This window comes from Carcharodon carcharias, chromosome 18, assembly GCF_017639515.1.
Source record: "Carcharodon carcharias isolate sCarCar2 chromosome 18, sCarCar2.pri, whole genome shotgun sequence".
Classification (NCBI taxonomy): domain Eukaryota; kingdom Metazoa; phylum Chordata; class Chondrichthyes; order Lamniformes; family Lamnidae; genus Carcharodon; species Carcharodon carcharias.
Window position 1 is genome coordinate 48,229,392 of NC_054484.1, and position 24,598 is coordinate 48,253,989.

General features: G+C 42.4%; 1 protein-coding gene across 1 annotated transcript; it reads right to left on the bottom strand.

The window, feature by feature from the left end:
• Nucleotides 1-1,254: 1,254 nt before the first annotated feature.
• On the bottom strand, nt 1,255-21,084 carry LOC121290330 (uroplakin-1b-like). Its single transcript, XM_041210657.1, has 8 exons — nt 21,004-21,084; nt 18,070-18,149; nt 15,249-15,449; nt 14,501-14,575; nt 12,391-12,513; nt 11,343-11,522; nt 3,661-3,744; nt 1,255-2,339 (listed from the first exon to the last, which is right to left on the bottom strand). The coding sequence occupies exons 2-8, from the start codon at nt 18,136-18,138 to the stop codon at nt 2,289-2,291; spliced, it is 783 nt and encodes a 260-aa protein (XP_041066591.1). The 5' UTR covers nt 18,139-18,149; nt 21,004-21,084; the 3' UTR covers nt 1,255-2,288.
• Between the last annotated feature and the right edge of the window lie 3,514 nt (nt 21,085-24,598).

Here is a 24,598-nt window from a genome sequence, read left to right on the forward strand (position 1 = left end):
CAGTCTTTTGCTCAAGGGAACAATTTCTGAGGTCACCATAATTCAAAGTCAGAAATTCAGTAACCATGTCAATGGTGCAGCCTCTCCCCCAATCTTCAACCATTCCATTACTGTCCACAGCCAAAATTCTGTTTAATACTTAGCTCTCATAGCCAGATAAGTGGTAAGGGCTTGTAAAGTTTCTGCAACTAAGTCTTCTTGTACAAATTGAAAAAAATTAGAACTTTTTCAACTCATTAGCAAGTTGGAAGAAATATTGTTCAACTTCCATCAATAAATAATAGTACCCTAGTCCATTGGCACCCCTTTAACTTCTGGCTCCCATCCAGCCCTAGACCCAAATAGCTCATTTCAGTCGATGCAATATTACCCATTTTTACATCCAGTTAAACCCCAAAAGTCTCATCCATGGCTACATCTGCTCTAGGCTTGACTCAATCTTTTCTTAACCTGAATTATTCATTTTTCCCGTCCTCACAAACCTGACTCATCATCTCTAACACATCCATTTCAAGACAAAAGTTCACAAACTCGAGATCCTTCAAGAGCAATCAAGAATGAGCAATAAATGCTGGCTTTCTCAGCAACCCAATTAATTTAAAAACAAAATCCTTGTTCCAATCTACCTCTGCAATGTTCTTCACTGCTCAGAAAATGCATTCTCTGCACTTGACATTACATCAGTCTTCTTGCAACAAACCTTCACACCTAATGAAGTCTTTTCACGAAACCTCCTACTTTGCCACATTCCCCACTTCAAAACCTACCACCCCCACCTGTGCCATGATTATTTGCCTTTGCACTATTTCAAAATTCTGCTCAGTGTCAGTGCCTGGAGATCAAAAAGTGCTCCAAGTGAAGCTGTTGCACTCCAAATGCTTCTGTTCAATGAAGATAGAAGGGCAAGATGGTCCCATTTACAGCAGGAATAGTTTAAATTTCAGAAATCAATGTAATAACAACAGACCAACACATTAAAACTGAAGAATCACATTGCAGTTTGATTGTTAAACTCCCTAGCTTTAATCACCTCATCAGCTCTGTCCAAGTGCTACTCTTCAAATGGACTGCAGTTCGAGTGAGATAGTGCTCTGCGATACCATGGATTCGTTCATCTTTGAGTGGGTAAGTAGAGAAGAGGCGAGATATTATCCTGCTGGCTGATCCTGGTTTATTCAAGAAATCTGTAGCTTGACATGGTCCACCTCAAGCAACCTTTCTTCTAACTTTCATTCAATCAACTGCACATTGTTCTGAAGATTAATAATTTATTCTTAAAAATTAAATGCTTTCATACATTGGACAAGATATAAAAAGAAACCCCATAATGTACATCATATATTACATGTCTAATATTCAGTTTAAAGAGGTGGAAGATACCAAATACATTACCACCAGTAAGCTGTACTTGCATTTAGTTTCCTACAAGACAATACTGACAACCCCAATGTCACCAAGTATCAGCTAAAATTACATGTCAAGTTATATTGGCTTCCATTGCACAAGAGACCACTGTAAAAGTGACTTCCGCCACAGATCATTTTATTGTTCAAGAAGAGCGATGATAATTCTATTACTTTAATATGTAGATTTAAATTTTAAAGGCTAGATGAGGGAGAGGATTAGACCATTAAACATGCTTATACTTTCTTGCTGCACAACGCCTTCAGGGATTGGGTTTCTTTCTAAACAATCCCCTCTTAGGGAACACTGTTTAATTTTGTAATATTCTGCCCTCAAGTTACCATATGTAGAACTGAATTCTAATCACTAGTGTAGCTCAGAGCAGATGAACCATCATTTAAGAATTGAACACAGCTCAACTATTCCTCAATCTGTAAGGGCTAACTCACCAACTCAGACAAATGTGAAGTCATTTTCAAAACTGGTTCAAATGTCTTTTCTTCCCATCAACAGCTGACAAGTTACAGGGAGGTGAATCAAACCCAATTCCCACCAGTTTATAGTTTCATAGCAACATAAAAAAAATGTTGCTGGGTTTAATTTCAGACACAAGGGGACTGCATTTTTCTGAACCATGGTCCAATTTCTCTGTTTAACAAACTTACAAGACTTTAAAGAAAGGCAGAAACTACAGCTATTTCAAAAGGTCTTTGTCAGGGCAACAAATTGAGGCATAAGAGACAATCAATTGAATACAAAAAGAACAGATTACAACTCCCAATACTTCATAGATTCAGTTCAAGAGTCCTCAGTATTGCCACATGACTGATAGGGTTGCAAACACATTTGATTTCAAGTCCATATTTGAAGTCCAATGCTAATCTTTAATTATCCAGAATAGCATAGTAGTACATTGTTCCAGCAAGGACGAAGAACTAAGAACAAGAAAGAAAAAAGTCAGCTTGTGTAGTAAAATGTATCCAAAATAATCTATTTAAAAACACGTCAAAAAAAGCAATTCCTTTAATATTACCCAAAGTTCTATTAAGATAATAAAAATAGCAATGTGAAAATAAATAGTTTATTAGTGATGCTGGTTGAATAAATATTGGCTAAGATGCCACAGAGAATCCCATACTCCCTCCTTGAAGTGCCATGCACTGTTTTACATCTAGAGTAACTGCTTCACATCTATTCTAAAGGGCAATCATGACATTACCCAATTACTGCATTGGAATGTCAGCCTAGATTTTGGCCTCTAGACAGGAGTCGAGCATGAACCCACAGCCTTGCCTCAACTCATCTGCTCCTTTTCTCTCATCCATGCCCCTCACATTCTTCTCAGCCCAAATCATGACTTAATTCAAGAGGCATACACTATTCCTTAGTATTTCTGCATGAGTCAAATAGTTAAAACAAACAGATCAATATCAATTAAATTCAGTAGAGTTATAATTTTGAGTACTTCAAAAAGAGAGCTCTAGCGTACTTAAGAGGCCTGTTTGCTGCAGATTATTACTACAAAGTACATATACTGTTGCTTCAGTGAGAAATACAAATAGACGATTGAGACACATCCAAGAATAACCTCCTTTCATTGCTCATTACTTGCGCCATTTAGACCAGATCTGTGCTGAAACAGCTGAAGCAGTAGTGCAGAGTTTGCCTCAGCATTCTTGGGCTGAGGGAAAATGCAAGTTTACGATCTTAACTGGAATTTAGCAACTCATACTGTAAAGTATGCACAAAAATCAAAGTTGTAATCTCCTACACTCACAGCTGAATAATGCAGACATTACAACTAGGCAAGATAGTCAGCAACTGCTTGCACCCAAATGGAGCCATAGCCCAGCACAGGTCATTATTTCCAGGAGAAGTTAAAAGGAGCAGACAAAACAATAATGTGATGTCTAAGAAAACTTGAATCAAGTTAAATATAGCTATCTGCAGCTTTTGCTCTGAAATCCAGCATCAGGTTTCAAAAATCAAATATGATGATGAGATGCAATGCTCACATCTGATTGATGGGACCAAGAAATATTCTAGAATTCACAGGACCAATGTTCCCACTAAACTACATGGCAGCCTGCAAGGTACCGCACAGGCCTTAATTGCTTGGTGATGAGTAAATCAGCCACACAAAATTTTAAAAGGAGGGATTGTGCACAACAACTAAAATTTTGAAAGTAACATTGCACAGAACTGAAAATTCTATGCATTAACTATTAGTAAAATATTTACACAAGAATCACTTACAGTCCAACAGAGGATAGCAAATCCAAACCAAGCCACACCCCAAGCATGTCTATTCAGAGGACCAGAAATAAATTCAAAGCATCCCTGCAAAAAATGAAAGCCAGGTTAGAAAAAACTTGTATGGTGTAGCAATTTTTAACTAAGTTGTATAAATTTAAAAAAAACCCAAAGAGCTGACATTTACATCTCTGCATTAATTAATCATTTTGAAGAGCTGATTAAGGATAGTCAGTATGGTTTTGTGCATGGTAGGTTGTGTTTAACAAACCTTGTAGAGTTTTGAGGAGGTTACCAAGAAAGTAGATGAAGGAAAGGCTGTGGATGTTGTCTACATGGACTTTAGTAAGGCCTTTGACAAGGTCCCACATGGGAGGTTAGTTCAGAAGATTCAGACACTTGGTATCCATGGAGAGGTTGTAAACTGGATTCGAAATTGGCTGTGTGGGAGAAGACAGAGTGGTAGTGGATGATTGCTTCTCAGACTGGAGGCCTGTGACTAGTGGTGTGCCTCAGGGATCTGTGCTGGGACCATTGTTGTTTGTTGTCTATATCAATTACCTGGATGATAATGTGGTAAACTGGATCAGCAAGTTTGTTGATGACACTAAGATTGGAGGCGTTGTAGACAGCGAGGAAGGTTTTCAAAGCTTGCAGAGGGATCTGGATCAACTGGAAAAATGGCCAGAAAATGGCAGATGGAATTTAATGCAGAAAAGTGTGAGGTGTTGCATTTTGGAAGGACAAAGCAAGGTAGGACATACACAGTAAATGGTAGGGCACTTAAGAGTGAGCCTGCATTTACCACGTCAGATGGTAGCTCGTTCCACACTCTCACCACTCTCTGAGTGCAGAGGAACAAAGGGATCTGGGAGTTCAGATACATAATCCCCTGAAAGTGGCGTCACAGGTAGACAGAGTTGTAAAGAAAGCTTTTGGCATACTGGCCTTCATAAATCAAAGTATTGAGTATAGGAGTTGGGATATTATGGTGAGGTTGTATAAGACATTGGTGAGGCCAACTTTGGAGTATTGTGTGCAGTTCTGGTCACCTAACTACAGGAATGATATCAGTAAGATTGAAAGAGTGCAGAGAAGATTTACTAGGATGTTGCTGGATCTTCAGGAATTGAGTTACATGGAAAGATTAAACAGGGTAGGACTTTATTCCTTGGAGCGTAGAAGAATGAGGGGAGATTTGATAGAAGTTTACAAAATTGAGGGGTATAGTCAGAGTAAACGCGAGTAAGCTCTTTCCACTTAGATTAGGAGAGATAAATACGAGAGAACATGCCTTTAGGGTGAAAGGGGAAAGGTTTAGGGGGAACATTAGGGGGAACTTCTTCACTCAGAGTGGTGAGAGTGTGGAACGAGCTACCATCTGATGTGGTAAATGCAGGCTCACTCTTAAGTTTTAAGAATAAATTGGATAGATACATAGATGGGAGAGGTCTGGAGGGTTATGGACTGGGTGCAGGTCAATGGGACTAGCGGAATAATATTTCGGCACAGACTAGAAGGGCTGAATGGCCTATTTTTCTGTGCTGTAGTGTTCTATGATTCTATGGAACAGAATGAGCACATGGTGGTATGTCATGTTGGTCAGCAGACCACAAAAGGAATCATTGCTTGTCTAATACAGTCAAGCAGGGCAAAAAGGAAAAAACCTGCACTGGAGATGGTTGCAAATTTGCTATGGTTATCTTCTCAGCTCCCATGGTGTCGACTACTCCATAGACAATCTGGGGTACTTACTTTTGGGAGTTGACTTGTGGAGTATTGTTACTCAGGGGTGCAACAGCAGCATCCCCATGATCAGAGCTAGATATTCATGTATTTTGCACAGGTAAGACCAGATAAGAATTACACAGATCAGTTATTCCATCAAAACAATTTAAAAATGAAGAGAACACTTCAGTGAGTCACCTTGCTCGACTTCAAGCCAATTTTCAAACTCCACCCTTACAATGAATGAATCTCTCTCACCACCTATGTGTCTGTTTCCCTTTATCTTTGTAGGAAGTTGTGGTTTGGTTCCTGGCATTTCCTAGTGTAGTGATTAGCCATAAGAGTCAGTAATCAAAATTGCTGTCAAACACCCTCCTGTCAACCTTTATGTATTCCTTCCCCTCAGCCCCATGTAACTGATTGCCAGGGCTCTCTCATGACTTTTATTGGCCTCCTTAAACCAAGAAGAACAGTGAAGGTTGCCTAGTGTATTTTTGTTAGAAGCATGGCACCAAGAGAGGGTGCCCTTACTGCAATTGCCTATGCTAAAGATACTGTAACCAATTCGGATTTGGTTCTTTCAACTATAACTGTATCCAACAGTGTCCAAAAGCACATCTCATGAGCCTTCTCCAAGGTCATCCTGGTGCACACAAGGCCAGAAGAAAAACTGTAGAGGATGCCTCCTCCGTACACAGACCATATTGGACCAATGAAGAGAGAAAGTTTTAGCTAGGCAAAGAGGCTGACCCATCTGGAATTCTCACAATCCATTTCCCCTCTCCCCCAGGTGATCAAACATAAACAAGTGGGGCTCTGATCATCCTGGACAAGTATCAATGCTTGGCTTTGATACATCAAAAAGTGAAACAATTCTTTTTAAACCTGTGCAAATTCACCATTTAAGAAATTACTTTCTCTGCATCTTTTGTGGAAAAAAGGAATATGGCCAAAATATCCTAAACGATTAATAATTAGCTTTAAGAGGGACCTTAATGCACAATTGCTTTCCTGCAAAAGGAAGTCATTGTTACTTATGCTTATATGAAATAGTAGTTTATTTTAGGCTCAAGCACAAGTGACAGCTTTACTTCCGAGCTCAATTTAAAAAAAATAGAATTTGCATTTATGAATACAGAATATGGCACTAAATTAGTTTCTTTAAATTCCTAATCACCTTAAAAACCCATGGAGAAACCTTTAAATGCTGCAGTTTACCCACCCCCCACCCAACCCAAGGGCAGAACTGTTCCAGATTTTCACTAAATGCAGTAGCAGGCAGGCAAAACAACATTTTACCCGCTGGCCATGATGGCAGGTTTTCACCCCTTATCATCCTAAACCCGCCACATTTATGCACTCCCGGGAAACATGCCATTGCCATAGCAGACAGGCTCTCATTCACCCACCATCACCCTCAGCTGCATCACACCAGGCACCATGTTTAAAAGTCCAGCTACAAGCACATATCTCAGTGCTTCCAGACCACCAATGCTGCACTGAAGACATGGCCCTGAAACTGAAGAAGGTTGCAGCCCCCAGGTTCAGTGCCGCACCCTTCAAGTGCCTTTTGGATGCTGGGATGTCCCCAACCCCCGCTCTCCCCACAGATGCTGGCAACAGCACTAACCCAGCTTGGGAGGCAGTGGCAGTCAGCACCAATGCCCTTCAAAAGAGGATAGCCACCCAGTGCTGCAGGAGGCCAAATGATCACCTCCATTCTGCCAGGCTAAAATCACTCATCATTCTCAACTCACTCTCCATACATCCACAGGCCCCTTACTCACTGCTGGTTCGAGGGACACCACCATTCACACTCATCGTCATTGTCCTCATCCTGTTCATGGGACCACTCACCACCCACATAAGCTTGACACTTATCTGGCCTGGCAGGCATCTTGCTTACACGTTCTCCATCACTATTCATCCAGGACAGGCTGACATAACAAGGAGAAGTTGCGGAATGCCTGAAATCAAGGTCCTTACACGCTTTGAAAACAGAGCTATTCAACTGGCCGGTGAGCATCTGGACTGGTCCGGAACTGACAGTGAGATCAGCACTGCTCTAACAAGTGAGGGTCCAGCAGTGCAACATCCATCAGGCAACCATGATGTGAGTGATGTGTTTTTTTTTTAAAAACAGGTCACTGCCATGCACTAATTATCTCTCCTTGCTTTTGCAGGCACATCTGGGAAACAATTGACTGAGTCTATGACCCAGGGCTTCCAATCAAGGCCTGAAGATGAATCTTGAGGCACCCTCCCTGAAGTCCCATCACAGCACTCACCCACATCCTCCATCAGCACAGAGACACACATCTCGGTGGGACCAAGCTTTAGAATAGCCTCGGGATCATAATCTGGTGAGCATATTGCACCACCTGATCCACAGCAGGTGGCAGCAGGGACTTCCCAGGTGTCCGGCACTCGGAGGACTGCTGGAGGCCAGAACGTTGCTGAGTCCGAGTCAGATGACGAACCTCTAGCCTCAGTCATGTCACAGTTGCTGGAGCTGCAAAGACAAGCTCGGGAACATCAGGGAGGGATGTCCACTGCATTCCTCAGATTCTAAGGCATGATGGAGTCCGTCCACCTTCTGGCAAAGATGATAGCGCGGCATGCCAAAGCACTGAGGTCAACACTGGAAGGATGGCAGCTGCCATGGAGACCTTGGTCCAGCACTTTGCTCCTTCCTTGCTGTGCTGCGCAGGCTCAAGTCCATCACTGATGCCATAGTTGGCCTCCAGTGATTATGCAAGAGGGGTGCCAGGCAGCTCAATCTCACTCCAGCTACCCCGGTCCTCAAGGAGTCAGCTTGGGGCACCGATGGGGAGGATGATTAGCAGATCCACACTCCAGATCATCGACGCAGGTGACTCCGAGAGTGTCTAGATCATCTGAATCCACTCTTCCTGTGACCTCAGCAGCTCCAGCTCCACACATTGAGGAGGGTGCCACGGCCACACAGCAGGACCCCAAAAGCAGGCTGGGGCCCTCCAAGCCTTGGCCCTCCAGAGCCATCACAGTCAGCAGGCTGCCTCCATCTCCGCTGTGGATGTCTGGGGAGCACCAAGATGTAGCAGCAGGGTTAGGAAAGTTAAGGAGAATTAACTCTGAGTCAACCAAATAAACTAAATTAACAAAAAATGAGGGATAAAATAAATGCAGCCGCTAATTTAGAGTCACTGTAAAACCAAAGACAAAGACTAAAGAAAACTCACAAACATCAAACCTAAATGTGGTTATGAGGGTTGATAATGCTGTACAGCCTGGGCATGGGTGCTGATCACTTGTTCATACTGTTCACTATTGTCAATATACTCCCAAGAATGTCTCCCTGCCTATGGCTCCTTGCTCAGGTGAGCAGTGTTCTGGTTACTCAGATGTGAAACCTTTCAGCACAAGATAAAGGCAGGTGTCTCAGTCCAGGGCCTCTTCCCTGTGCTCTGTGCAGCCTTCAGACCGCAGTGATGGTCCAGCCTCACACTCCCTGGAAACATTACTGATGCCTGCATCTCTGCAGTGCTGGTCATTGCTGCCAGAATGTAGTGAGCAGGTGTCAGAGTTCTCTCCTTGTGTGTGCTCTCAGCATCTTTAAAGTGGGGCTAGCCCCATCTCTTCAGCATCTGCGACCACTGATACTATGCTCCTTAAGGGCTCAGGTGAAGGTGGACAAAGGATCAGATGCTTCTAAAGTTTAATTGCTGCAGCTCTGATATGACTCTGATCAGAGTGCAAATGAGCTGCCCTCAGCCAGACGTTGTCAGAGGATATGTGAAGGCCTATGGAGTGCCCTCGCTCCATGTTGTCATCATCCTCCTGAAAGCAAGTGGCTATTACAGCCTCCACCATGTCTCCATGACAGAAGCATTCTCAGAGGTCATTCCCACTACCAAAACCCAGACTGGAGTCAAACGTTCACAGATGCGATGTGAGGAACTAGGGGGTCACCTCACTGCATGTTCTCATCATCCTCCACAAATCTAGCAGCTACGAGAGCCTCCCAAGTGTGCCTGCCTTGTCTGGCCAGTGCAAGGGCCTCATCCCCATCATTATCACCTCTGACGGCCTCCTCAGCCTCATCCCCATCGGCATCCTCCTCAGAGATGTGCAGCTCCTCCACCTCCTCTTCAGCCAGTTCCTCCGCCTGTTGGAGTGCCAGGTAGTAAAGGGCACAGCAGATGACTAAGCATGACACCCTCTGGACTATATTGCAGGCCTCCACCAGACCAGTCCAGGCACTGGTGGAGATGAAGCTGAGGCTCCAAAGTTCAGAGCTGCTGCATAAGCCTCATTATGCTGTCACTCAGCTGCAGTTTGGGAAGCGGTGGCAGCCTCCGAGAGTGCTGGCCACCACTTGAATGGCCAGAGATTAGTGCACTGCATAGCTGCACTGTTAGTTTGAACCGTGGGGGAGACTGGACCAAACCAGGATGCTGACATTGCAAGGGTCAGTGAGCGCCTCCAGCAGTGACTGCTCCATGGCCAGCTTTAGCAAGGAGATTGTACAACGTGTGCAGTCGTTCAACTGCTCTGCAGTCCACTACAATGCTCATGGGCTTGCAGTCTGTGCCGGGGACAGGGTGAAGTGGGGGAAGCTCTGGAGCACTTCATGGCACTTTGATGCCTCTGTGTTGCTTGAGTGGGCAGATAAGCTAGGAGCCTGACCCCAATCATATCAATGTGGCTGCACCTGAACTGCCTCAATTGCAGAGGAATGAACACTTCCTGCAGGTTTCCTAAATGCGTGGCCACTTTCCTTGTCCACCCCACCCGAATGCTTGTGCATTATATTCAACGGCTGGGCTGCCCTTGCCCCCTGCCAGTCACCTAAATGGCAGGGCTGTGCCCTTAACCGACCCCCCGACATCCCTCAAGTTTGAAGTCCAACAGGTGACCCTGGTGAGCGCTGCACAACGTTGCTGTGTACTCACCTGAGTTCCGTTCAAAGTGCAGGCAGCCAAGTGCGTGCCTTTTATGTGCTGCTGTGAAACACATCAGTGTGCTTTCCCACCAATGTGGACAGAAAATCCAGCAGGGTGAGGTGGAGGATGATTCCAGCGGGCTGGCCTGATAACAATATGCTGACCTATCACAGTAGAGGTCCCTGATGTCCGATAGCAGGAAACGAGGCCCTGCTGTCAGTGGGCTGGGCAGACGGTCGTGAACTGGTTTCCCACCGTTGTGAAACCAAGTGTGCTATATTGTTTGCTCCTGCCACTGATCACACCCGATGCCAGTGGGCACGGAAAGTTGTGCCCCAAGTTACAATTCTTGGGATAAAGCTAGGTGGTGCTACAGGTGTCTGGTGTCTCTGGGACACAAGAACATTAAGTTTTGCCATTTCTAGTGGGAATACCTTACAGTGGGGTTGACTCTATTCAACAAACTGTTAATTGCTACCCCTGGAAAATCATAGAATCATTTAAAATAAAATTCACATGCAGATCAGATTGCAGTCTTAACTCCACTTTCCTGCCTAGCCCCATAACCTTTGACTTCCTTATAAGTCAAAAATCTATCTAATTCAGCCTTGAATATATTCCATGACCCAGCCTCCACTGTTCTGTGGTAGAAAATTTCAAAGACTTAACGATCCTTGGAAGAAATGTCTTCCGAGCACCATCTAAAAAAAAGGGTCTCCCACTTAAAACTGTCCCTTCATTCTAGAATCCCTCAAGAGAGGAAACATGCTCTCAGCATCTACCCTGTCACACCCTCTCAGAATCTTATGTTTCAAGGAGATCACCTGTCATTCTTTGAAATGAAACAAACCCAACCTGCTCAACCTTTCCTCATAAGGTAACCCTTTCATCCCAGGAATCAGCCTAGAGAACTTTCTTCAGGTCAGCTTTAACTAAGGTGATCAAAGCTGTATACAGTACTCCAAGTGCAGTTTCGTCAATTCCTTGTCCAGTTTTAGCAAGCAAGTTGCATAATCCAAATCTTTGCATTACCTGATCATAAATATAGCCACGGACACCAAGTTTGCAAGCATTCAATTCTTGGATCTGGTTAAATGAGTTGGTTACACAACATTCACGAGGCCAGGGGAAGTCAGAATCAAGGTGGGTTGATCTGAATGAAGAGTTGAACTGAATCCAATCCTGTGGCCCATTTACTCCACAGCAATTATTCTGCAAGGAATGAAGAATTACTTAAAGATGTGCATTCTGTCTCTTGACAATAGAAAGCATGATAAAGTTTGCTCCACAGATGTGGTAGGTTAAGTAAATCTCTCTTCTTTCACCCATCCCAAACAATTCCTACATTAAAAGAATATAAAGTGTCCTTTTTCACCCAATGGGCTACCTGTAAAATCTAAATAGCTAGTACATTGTCTGCATAGTTCTGTTAAACAGCTTAATGTGATTTCACAGTTACAGCAAACTTCCTTCAAAACTAGGCAAAAATCCCAATACTGTGCTAGTAATACACATCAACCCTGAAAATTTACATCGCCACTAATGAAAACATGTGCTTAATAATTTGTCAGCACAGTAGTTAGAAGATAAGTAGACCAAAAACAGTTGGAAATATTAAGAGTGGTATGAGAGTTTGAGCCAGAAGGACGAGATCACGCTGGCAAATAGAACATGGATGGCCTATTAAGGGATCTTTCATCGCATCTATTGTTTCCAACTATCAAGGAGTTAATAAATCAGTGTAGCTCAATCTTCCAAAATACTGACAACTATGTTTAACTGTTTCCATTTTATTTAAAATGGTGTCATTTTTAAAATCCTGATAATCACAGGTTCTTAACAGCCAAAAAGATTCACTCCAAGGCCCACTTCCTGTCCTGCATTATTGTGTAAAGTAACTAATTTATTCCAATGACTTTAATTCAAACCCTGACCTCTGGATCTTGAGTGTCAAAAATACCTGGGTTTGCTCATCTCTAGAATGAAATTATCCCAAATGCTCTACTCATTCCACCCAAATATCACTTACTCGCCTACTTCAGTATACACAAGTTCTTTATCCCTATTCTGCCTTACTTACATCGGTCATGATACGATTCCAAGTTTTGGTGAGGCCTACATAGTTTTTGAATTGATCTTCATTCTGCCAGTTTCGGTTATCGTACAACTGGAGCATTTGCTTGAGGAAGAAGTTGGGAACCAACTGCAGAATAATTTTTAGGAAAATGTTGAAAAAAAAAATCAAATATGTACAAGTTAATCTATGAAATATCCCAAAATGGACACCCAACATAAAAAGGACCACCTTCTCAGCGTAATTAGGGATGGGCAACAAAAAATGCTGGCCTAGCCAACAACACCCACATCCTGTGATGGAATGTTAAAAAAACAAAGCAAACTAAACAATAGGACTCAATGCCTAAAGAGACAGGTTTAACAATTCAAGGAAAAGCATCAGAATTCAGGGTTTGTGTAGAATTTCCCACCAAATGCAAACATGAATTTCTTTAGTTGAAATACACAAGGTCCATCAGCATCTATCTACATTCTAGCCAAAGAGAGAGAGTTTAATTGGGTTTTAGGATTTCTAATTAAAATCAATCCTTCAAAGATAAAGCCTGGGACAATACATTGGATTTTCAAAAGAATATGACAAACTTGTTTAAAAGAGAAAGAAAAAAATCAGTAGACTTTGGATGAGCAGTCACTACAAGCTTATTTTGCATCAAGATAACTCAGGAGGTAAATCTTTCCAATCTTGTGAAAACATTGATGGTTCCACAAGATTTTACAACTGGGAGTTTGGCTGAATTTTACAAGGTGGGCTGGCATGTTTGGGGGGGGGGGGGGGGGGGGGGGGGGGGGGGGGGGGCAGGGGTGGGGGGGAGTTCGAAAATGCCATGAAAACATTCCTGATGCCTACCTGCTCATCTCCACAATTTTACCAGTGGCAGAGAAGAGGCATCAGAAGGCCTGCCCACCCATGGTCCAACTGAGATCTTTAAGTGGCCAATTAATGATCATTCAAGGGCATTCACCCACTGTTAGTAGGATTTTACACACTGGCAGAAAGCCAGTGACAATTGTCCTGCCCACAAGGTTTCACTGGACAGGTTAGTGAAGGAGTGTTGCCTCCTTTTCAGGCCACCCATGCCCAGAGGCCCCCCACAACCCTTGGCTGCACCAATCCCTGTGGTGTACCTGGGAGCAAAGAGCTGCCAGCCATTTGATCAGATTGAATGCCATAGTTACCCAGGAGTTTGAAGTAGTTTAATCCTTCTAATCTTTCCTGGGTAACTATTCTGCTAAGAGAGTCAGAACCATCCAAAGTCTCTGATTTAAATCGGAGTGTTAAATGGTTTCAGGTGCAAGGTAGTTCTCAGCAGAAGTTGAAACTTCCCTGGCAATTCCCATGCAGTCTTTGACTAGGGACATCTGGCTGGTTGATGGTCCCCAGCACATCTTCTGGGGTACCTCCAGAGAAAAGAGGATCTGGACCATTTTGTGGGAACTTGAACAGGACTGGATGTGTATGTAACCAGTGGCAAGGTCACAGTCAATTATTGCATTTCATTGATTCAAACACAGAAAATACAAGCTGAACAGAATCCATTTTAGTCATAGTTCTCAAAATCTTTGCTGTCAAAACATTTAACTTGTCAGATGTCATCAGCTGAATTTTGTAAATTTGCATCTGAACTTGTCAAACCTTCTGAACACCAACAAGGTCAGAGGAAAATACTTCAATTTTATAATACATAGGTTACAGTATTTCTGCAAGCTCTTAATTCATGTCTGCAATTTATACTTAGATTCTAAGAGGGACCAGTATCCAAAGTAGAACTTCCCCCCTTGGAGCAGTCACTAGAAACATTAATTACTCCCAGGTTTGTTATTGGATGGCAAGACGCAGAGTAAAGCCTCCTTAAACCCATTATTTTATAGCACCAATGATACATTTATGCTCCTTGTCGTCTTGTTATCTTTATGACTTCAAAGATGGCCAAATTGTGTAAACTTATGCCAAATAGAAATTATGCACCAGGATTTACCATGATTCATTCCAGATATGACTTCCATTCCATCAGCAAAAAAAGAGTTAATTTGACCATATAACTGCAGATTGTGATTTTTAAAGTCAGCAATGAAATTAATAGCTCAGTTGCTCATGAATGAGTATGGTTACTTACATAGTCCCTGTGTGTTGCAGCTGTGATACATGAAGCAACTTCAAAGATGTAGACAATTAGCATCAAAATAATGTACTAAAAAAGAAATCCAAAAAGACAAGTTACTGGCTAACCTTAAACTGGGAAGAACAAAATAATCACTGCAAATTGCTTGGTTAACAGTAATGTTTTTTTGCTTGCTAATCAGAATAATTATACTAGCAAGATTCATTGCTACTTTCATAACTTCAAGGAGGGTACACTATCACATTCAAGACAACATCCCAGGACTTAAGTTCCATAACTAGTTGGATGTACACCACAATTGTTATTCCAATTAAATCAATCATACCATGGAAAGATAATTTTAAATATCAGAATAATCATGTGTGACTGTTCTTTCCTTTATTTAAAGGAATACCCAACATTTAGATGATATACCCATTAAGTAAATTCTAGCAATTCAATATACATGACAGTTCTGTTCATTAAACACTTATGATACAGAATTTCTAAAAAGGCTGTTGCTTTAGTAGCAGTCACAGTAAAGCCTACAACCAAATCTAAAAAAAGTGTTCCATGCCAGGTTCAAGGGAACCACCCCAGGGTGTTTCAGACTGGAATCAATGCTTATGTTAGTGGTTGTGGCCTTATTTCTTAAAAATTGTTTTAGGCCCGACCAGGTAATGGGGTAAGCAAACCTATTAATGAAAGCAAATTTTAAAAGTGATTCATAAATTGCAACTTGTCAGGCAGAATTCAAACTTACTGCTAAGATCATTTTCTTGGCCGATTTCATGATTCCAAATATACCAACCACGCTCAGCACAAACAGGCAGAAGCCAACAAAAAGTCCAATCCAAGCTGCAGCAAAAATATCATCATTGTGAGCAGCTGAAAGTAAAGGCCAGAGGCCATACCGATCCGAAACATGGAAAATGCATTCAGCCATCAATGCAATGCCACACAACTGCAAACAGAAGGAGGAGAAGGTTAATAGACAATTTTTAATCATTTTTGTCAAATACACCTTGACATACAAATGGGGGCATTTCATCTTGGGACAGAGACAATACTAAAAGAAATGGACTGAGCCAGTCTTCTAGTTTGCAGCTGAAGATAGCTCCACATGGGAAGAAATTATAACTAAAAAAAGGTCAATGCCGGGAAATTAATCCAACAACCATTCTTTCATTATCAAATTCTAGAAATCAAGCACATTGCTTCATTGAAAAAAGTGGCTATGCTCATGAAGTTCAGATTCTACACTGATTTTATAGAGATTAGTCAGGAGCATCAGTGGCAAATTCCAAAAGGTGTGCAATACATTAAAAAAGAACTCAAAACGTACTTATTATATGACAAGGCCCGTGGAAATACTTCAGCGAGCACAATTATTAAATGAATTCCTTTCATCCACCACCCCAACCCCCTTTAAGAAAGGCAATTAATTACCAATAGGTGAAACTTAAGTCATGAGCTACCTTTCCCTCCAAATACCCATTTATCATGTGCAAACCTAGAGGATATCTGCTCCTGGGGGAAGATGTAATGGTAATATCTGATCCCTCCCACTCAGTTTCCAGCGACATTTTTGAATAGTTTGTCCAGGATCATTGATCATTTATGGTACCATCCCAGGTGTTAGTTCAGCACACAAACACACACTTCGCATGTGGGCGGGCTCTTCATCCATCCAATAGAATTCAACACCGAGCTGTGCCTTTACCAATCAATCAAGTTACTGGAAGTGTAGGCCGAGGGTGTTAACAATCCTCGCCCTTATCTAGTTCCAAGATGGGAGTCCATACACCCTTCGCTAGAAATTTGACTATACAAGTTTGAGGTATACTATTTAAAATCTAATTAAATTATCCTGTTGAATAGAAAATTTTTAAATCAACAGGTGCAAAAGAGCAGTCTTTCAGCTATTTAGCTTAATGAATCTGTATAAATAACCAAATATCATGCACACAAAGAAACCTTTTGTATGAACATTTAACAGATACAAATGTTAAAAAAAACACAAGCTATTTTATTAGCACAGACGTTTGTCATTTCAATTTCCTCCTTGCACACATTACGCAAAGTTTATTAAAAGGGCCACTCCCAACTAGTAATTGGGAAAATGTTGGAACCACCCTATGAGAACACACCTTTAGTTTCACTTCAATACCAAGCATGTGAATCTTATTTAGAAGGAAACACTGCCATACAAAGACAAAATGCAAAAAATCAAATTTCTTGAATAGATTTTAGGTATTAGAGAAGTCTTAGTTCAAGGCAGTCTCCTCAAACAAAAACCAAAGATTGCCCTGTCTTCTACCCAATTTTACAGATTAGATGATTGATTTCCACTGTCTAGTGAGGGATTTTCTTTAACAGGGCAAATTGATACCTTCAGTACTAAGGGTTAGCTGGGAGAAAAATTCATATCCACATCAAGTTAGGCTGGATTTAAGATTAGGGAGATAAATTATCTGGGGAGGGACACTAGGAACAGAAATGCTCTGTTGACGTGTTAACATTATCCCAGAGGGATGTGCAGGATGGGAGAATAAGTGTGGCAGGCCTCAACTAGAAAGAAAACTGGACAAAAGTCAGTATTAGGGCACTTAGAAGCATAATGAACTTGGTACAGGAACAAACATTTATTAGGGGTTCATTTTGGTGAATCTAGTGATTCAATATAAAATGAAGACACCCTTTGCAAACATAGTGGAAGAAAAGAAAGTAAGGAACCTGGTAGCCAAGATGTGTGGCTTTTTTCTTTAAAAAAAAACACTAGACCAAACAGGTTAGTGTGCTGTTAGCTGAGACATACCCTCAAATTTCAAGTGTGCAGTAACTGTCAGCTCATCAAGAATCAAATTAATCTCTTACACCCCGGTATTATATAAGGAAGTTAATAAATTGGATTACTTTGAAGTAGGATTGCCAAATCTGATTAAATGTATAGCTGGAGGTTTCACCATATCACTTGATCCAAAGCTCCAGCCATTATTCAGCCAATACATTGTGATGTACCATCTTCCATTGCCAATGCAAAAGCATAAAGACTCATTACCCAATAGGCTGATGCTTGACTATCAGCCAAACACACTCCTACCCTCTTCAATATTTTTTGCATCTGGTAAAGAGACATGTTCAAAGAAAATTTTAAAAAATAAATAATGTCTTGATGATTGTTTTCCAGGGTTGCACACAGTAGTGTCCTGGAGATTCCAAACCAATCCTGGAGGGTTGGAAGCCCTGTGAAGAATGTAGTACATTGGACATACGCCTGCAATACTTGGTCCCAAAGGCCTGGTATTACTGGAACCTCTTACTTGTCAGGCATAATTTCCTGAAGTTGATATTCAGTTTGATGTAGACAGTGGAAAGATGATGAATATAAACTCATCATATGCCAGATACCACTAATGAATTGGAAGTGTGAAATCATAATGAAGGGCCTATAAATATGCAAAAAAACTTATGAAAACTACATGGGAACATAAATTTCCTTCAGCAAATTAACAAACCTAGTGCCATTTTTAAACACAGTAACATGAGCACATAATTCAACAAAACATTCAACCAATACATACCATGATGACCACATTTCCAAAAATGAGCAGGCCTTGGAAAACCCTCACTCCAGAACTTGCTTTTGCCATTTTCTGATCAGCTAAAAACAGCAAACAAAAAAAAAACTCAACATTTTAAAATTCCTTTAAATCTGGCATTTTAAAATTACCAATCTATTGCAGTGATATTAAGAATATTGAATCTCAAAAGGAAAAAGTGTGTTGCTTTATAATTCTAGAATGTAACCTAATAGCAGAGATGCTTCTTCTGTTCTAGAAGATAGTATTGCCAACGTTTGAGCTTCAAAGTGGTAGAGAAATGCAATACATTTACTAGTTCTTTACAGCAGCCGTTAGTAATAAAGGATGTTAAAAAGTCAAAGGAGGTAAAAAGATTCTTCAAAATACACAAGTCCAGTTATCTACTTATTTATATTCATACACCACAAAACCTTCAAAATCACAGATGAGCTCACATGGCATCCACAAATCACAAGCAGTCACAAATCACAGAATCGGCCCATCAAGTCTGCACCGACATGTGAGAAACACCTGACCTACCTACCTAATACCATTTACCAGCACTTGGCCCATAGCCTTGAATGTTATGACGTGCCAAGTGCTCATCCAGGTAATTTTTAAAGGATGTGAGGCAACCCGCCTCCACCACCCTCCCAGGCAGTGCATTCCAAACCGTCACCACCCTCTGGTAAAAAAAAGTTTTTCCTCACATCCCCCCTAAACCTCCTGCCCCTCACCTTGAACTTTTGTCCCCTTGTGACTGACCCTTCAACTAAAGGGAACAGCTGCTCCCTATCCACCTTGTCCATGCTCCTCATAATCTTGTACACCTCCATCAAGTCGCCCCTCAGTCTTCCCTGCTCCAATGAAAACAACCCAAATCTATCCAACCTCTCTTCATAACTTAAATGTTTCATCCCAGGCAGCATCCTGGTGAATCTCCTCTGCACCCCCTCCAGTACAATCACATCCTTCCTATAATGTGGCGACCAGAACTGCACACAGTACTCCAGCTGTGGTCTCACCAAGGTTCTGTTCAACTCCAACATGAGCTCCCTACTTTTGTAATCTATGCCTCGATTGATAAAGGGAAGTGTCCCATTTGCCTTTTTCACCAACCCTCTAACATGCCCCTCCACCTTCAGAGATCTCTAACAGAATGGAGCAAATGCATTGCCATACAGAACTAAGTCAGTGACTACATATATCCTATATTCAATCCTCAGTGGTACCAGTGTGCATCTACAAGATGCAATGCAGCAACTCATCAAGGCTTCTGACGGCACTTCCCAAATCCACAGCCTTTATTACCTAGAAGGTAAAGGGCTATAGATGCATGAGGACATCACCTGCAAGTTCCCATCCAAGTCACACACCATCCTGATTTGGAACCATAATCACCATCCCTTTGTTGTCACTAGGTCAAAATCCTGGAACTCCCTCCCTAATAGCAATGTGGGTGTACCTACACCACATGGACTGCAGCAGTTCAAGAAGGCAGCTCATCATCTTCGCAAGGGAATTTGGGATGGGCAACAAATACTGGCCGAGCTCAACACTCATCTCACGAAGGATTTTTAAAATTGCTAAATTATATGATCACAGCAAAGCCAATAATTGCTGCACTTAAGAGACAGTAAGTAAAACTGTCACTATATTTTAAACATCATGCTTCGTAAGCATACTCATATCAACAGCTGGCTAAATGCTTCATTAAGTGAGTAGGTATTAAGGAACATTTTTAAAATGGAGGAGGGGGGATTTCAGAACTTCAGGCATAGGCAATTGAAGGCATAGCAATGAAAATCAGAGATATGGAAACAGCACATGGAGCTCAGGTACTATCCCTTTAGGAAAGGGAGTGGTTGAGGATATCAGGTGCAGGTAGGATTATCAAAAGTTGGCCACCATACACAAAATGGTCAGTTGGACAGATTTCAGAGGACTGCCAGCAGCCAAAAGAATTCCACCCCAGCATAACCCAATACCTTCAAGGGGTGGGGTGGGAGAACCCTTAGCTTTTAACTGAGAAATCTCCATCTGAACAGCAGAAAACTCCCAAATAAAGCCACAACTCAAATTACAGCATCTTATTCAAACCAATAGGGAAAGGTATCCATATATACACATTTCACTCCAAAAGTTGAGAGATAATGAGATTCCATCATAGAGCAAGCATCCCATCTCCAACCTCCCCTCCCTTCACATTTACCTTTCCAGATCAAAAATGCCTGCAGCTCAGGCCATTGACTGAAGATTGGGAACAGGTTTATCAACATTCTTAAAAAGAGACAAATACCAACATTCCAAGTCATCAGCTTGGAGGAGTAGCCAGCCATTAATAAAGATAAATTATCATTTACACCAGGGGGAAAAAAAAGTTCAATTTAAACCAAACCCTCACCTAAATTAGGTGTTAAACTAACCTAGTTGGATCACATGAATAGGTCAACGACGACCTTAGGGAGAGATACAAGTGTACCACACCCACAGCTAATAGGTATAATCTATTTCAGCAATCACACACTGTAGCGAAACAGGACGTCTTTTAGAGTTTTTGGCGTTTCCAGATGAAAAGGGAGACGCACCGAACAAAAACCCTCCTTGAAACACCAGAAAAGAGCCTTGTCCGCTAAGGGGCAGAGGGTGAAAACAAATTGCAGCCTAACATGCTTTAGTAAAAGCTTGCCAGCTGGGCTAAAAAGTTAATGTTGCAGGAATTTCAACCACTTTCCTACCCTTTACTTCCAAGTTACAGCGACGGCTTTTTAAAAACAAAACACTATCATCCCGAACATTTCTTAAGGCAAACAAAATGCTCGCAAAGATCAAACAAAGTACGTCCTAAAGATGCCCTAGCTCTGTTAAATCAGTGGCAAGGCAGATATCAAAGCGCAGATTCCAAGCACCTGGCTCAACGGCACCGCACCTTACCTTTCCACCTCTCGACTCCTCTCCTGTTTCTGTCCTGGGAGGAGCCCCACTTATAAACTTTAAAGCCCAGAGCAGGTCTTGCGCTTGCGCGCTATGCCAACCCCATCCATGCCACACCTCTGCAATGCTTTGTTCTCAGCTCCTTAGGAGGCTTCTTTGTAAAACAAATATTATTCCTCTTTTTTTAAAAAAAAATCATCTACTGAAGGGTATCCAAACAGAAATATCTCACCTCCACCTTTTGGACTATGAGGAAGTGACACCCCTACCTGTATAATGTGGTTTACTCGCCATTCAGAAAGACTCCACTGAAGTTCAAATGAAACTTTGCAGTACAAGATTACAGTGCTCAGAGTTAAGTGCAATTTGGAATGGGATAAAGAAAGAGGAGAAGCAGGAACTGGTAAAGGAAGGGGTAGAATGCTATGGAGATGTACTGAGTGATGTCTCCCACATATATATGAATATGTGGTGGGCCCTCCCAGTTTCTGAACAACTTAAAGAAGTACCATGCAAGGTGGTCAACTAAACTGGGAGGGTAGTCAAGTAGATGAAGCAATTAAGGGACTACAGAAGGGCATATGCAATATTTGCAATTGGGAAGAACGATGCTTGGGAAGAGTGTCCTGCAGTCAGCATTGTGGTGAAGCAGCCTGGGAAAAGTGTGGGAAAAGGAGATGGTGGATCCTGTCGGATGGTTCCCCAAGCGGACTGTCAAAGTCATTTGGCAGAATGCCTCATCGCCAGAACTTTCCAACAAGCACCAAGATTTAGCTTGGCTAGTGGTGAGAAAGGCCTTTCCCATCAGATCCTTCCAACACGCCAGGAGTCTCACCCCTCTGCACATTGCCCTCGAGGTGGCTGTGGTGGGGACGAGACGGTTGTTCACCTCCTTGTGGATTGTGTGTTTGCAAAGAAGGTCTGGAGAGAGATGCAATGGTTTCTGTCGAGGTTCATCCCGAGCAGTTCTGCGACACAGGACTCTGTGCTCTACGGGCTGTCCCCAGGGATACACACTGAGACAAGCATCAACTGCAGCTGGAGGATCATCAACTCGGTGAAAGATGCTCTTTGGTCTGCCCAAAACTTGTTGGTCTTCCAGTGCAAAGAGTTGTCCCCGACCAAGTGTTGCAGACTGACACATTCCAAGGTCCAGGACTACATGCTGAGGGATGCACTAAAGCTTGGGGCAGCTGCCACAAAGGCACAATGGGGAAAGGTCACTGTCTAAGACCTTTCTGCCATAGTGCGCCGAGGGGCTGGGAATTGTATAGGCCCCTCGGGCTGTACAGCTCACAATGAATGTATGCATTGAATATTAATTATATTATAATTGTACTGAAGTACCTCAGAGTGCAACATGATGTATGTTGATAACTCCAATACCATTGCATTGTCTGACTGTCTGTAATGACCATATTGAAATGACTGTAATACTCATTGATTGTATGAAGCACCTCGTGATCCATGTGTAAAAGTTGAATCTGATTGCACTTTTTGTGATGGCCATTTAGAAATGTTTTGTAAAGTTCTTCCAGATATTTTATGAATAAAGTATATTTTTCAAAATAAAAAGTCTGGGAAGAGTGTCCTGCAGTTAGTTCTAGTTGAAAATAGCAAGAGTGACGTCACAAGACCACATGAAAGAGCGGCGGTGAGATCAGAACCAGCGTAAGTGTGGGGCAGCTTCAAAAAGTGATGTCAGCACAAAAGTGAAAGCTGATTGGTGAGTAGTGGGTAAGTATTTTTCTCCAGTTTAAAATAGATTAAGCTAAGGAAAGGTAAAGGTTCTAGTTTTTATTTAAAGTACATAAATAATGTAACTTTTATTACTGAATTTAACTTAAAGTAACGCTTTTTTTTCAACTAGAGGCATGGGGGCAGCTCAATCCTGTGTTATGTACCATCTGCAACATGTGGGAAGGCCTAGATACTCCTTGCACTCTGACCGGCCACGTGTGCAGGAAGTGCCACCAGCTGCAGCTACTTGAGCTCCAAGTTTTGGAGTTTGAGCGGCAGCTGGAGGCACTGAAGTGCATCTGCGAAGCTGAGAGTTTCATGGATAGCATGTTTTTAGATGTGGTCACCCCACAGCTTATGGAAATGCAGACAGAGAGGGAATAGGTGACCTTCAGTCAGAAGAAAGGTGTCAGGCAGGTAGTCAGGAAATCCCCAGGGTGCATCTTGCTCAAGAACTGTTTTTCCGTGTTGGAAAATGGTGAGACCGACGGTCCCTCTGGGGAGTGCAGCCATGCTCATAGCACTGTGAGTGGCTCAGCTGCATGGGGGAGAGAGAAAAAAGAGGGGAAAAGCAATAATGATAGGAGACTCGATAATAAGGGGAATCGACAGGCGTTTCTGCAGCCGTAGACGTGACTCCAGGATGGTATGTTGCCTCCCTGGTGCCAGGGTCAAGGATGTCACTGAACAGCTGCAGGGAATTCTAAAAGGGGAGGGAAAACAGGCAGAGATCATGGTACATATTGGTACCAACAACATAGGTAGAAAGAGGGATGAGGTCCTGCAAGCAGAATTTAGGGAGCTAGGAAACAGATTAAAAAACAGGACCTCAAAGGTAGTAATCTCTGATTACTTCTGGTGCCAAGCACTAGTGAATATAGAAATAGGAGGTTAATCCAGATGAATGTGTGGCTCGAGCGATGGTGTAGGAGGGAGGGCTTTGGATTTCTGGGACATTGGGACCGTTTCTGGGGGTGGTGGGAACTGTACAAGGCAGACGGGTTGCACCTGAACCAGAATGGGACCAACACCCTTGTGAGGAGGTTTGCAAGTGCTGTTGGGGAGGGTTTAACCTAACTTGGCAGGGGGGTGGGATCCTGAGAGGAGGTTCAGCAGGGGGAGATCCACAGCCAAAATTAGAAGAGTGAGCAAGTGAGTCTGGAAGGCATAAAAATTATAGGCCAGTTAAGGCACAAGGGAGTTTGGCAAGATTGGATGGTATTTATTTTAATGCAAGGAGTCTGACCAATAAGGCAGATGAGTTGAGGGCACAAATTAACACATGGAAGTATGATGTCATTGCTGTCACAGAGACATGGTTGAGGGAGGGACAGGATTGGCAGCTTAATATTCCAGGATATAGGGTCTTCAGGCGAGACAGGGAAGGAGGTAAAAGAGGAGGGGGTATCACAATATTGATCAAGGAATCAATTACAGCAGTAAGGAGGGATGACATCTTAGAAGGCTCCTCAAATGAAGCCATATGGGTAGAACTGAAAAACAAATAAGGAGCAATCACATTGCTGGGAGTGTACTATAGGCCCCCAAACAGTCAGAGAGAAATAGAAGAGCAGATATGTAGGCAAATTTCAGAGAAGTGTAAAAATAATAGGGTAGTAATAGTGGGGAATTTCAACTTCCCCAACATTAACTGGGTTAATCATAGTGTGATAGGTTTAGAGGGAGTGTAATTCTTATAATGCATCCAGGAGAGCTTTTTAAGCCAGTAAGTAGAAGTTCCCACAAGAGGGGTGGGGGGGGGCGGGGTGGTGGTGGGGGGGTGGTTCTGGACTTAATTTTAGGGAATGAAGGCAGCCAAGTGGTAAAGGCATCAGTGGGGGAGCATTTTGCAGAT

Coding starts and splice junctions, on each gene's coding strand:
- LOC121290330 (XM_041210657.1), bottom strand. CDS start 18,138: ATGGCAAAAGCAAGTTCTGGAGTGAGGGTTTTCCAAGGCCTGCTCATT. Junction 11,523..12,390: donor GGAATCGTATCATGACCGAT/GTAAGTAAGGCA, acceptor CATTCCTTGCAG/AATAATTGCTGTGGAGTAAA. Junction 3,745..11,342: donor GTGGCTATATTTATGATCAG/GTAATGCAAAGA, acceptor CATTTTTTGCAG/GGATGCTTTGAATTTATTTC.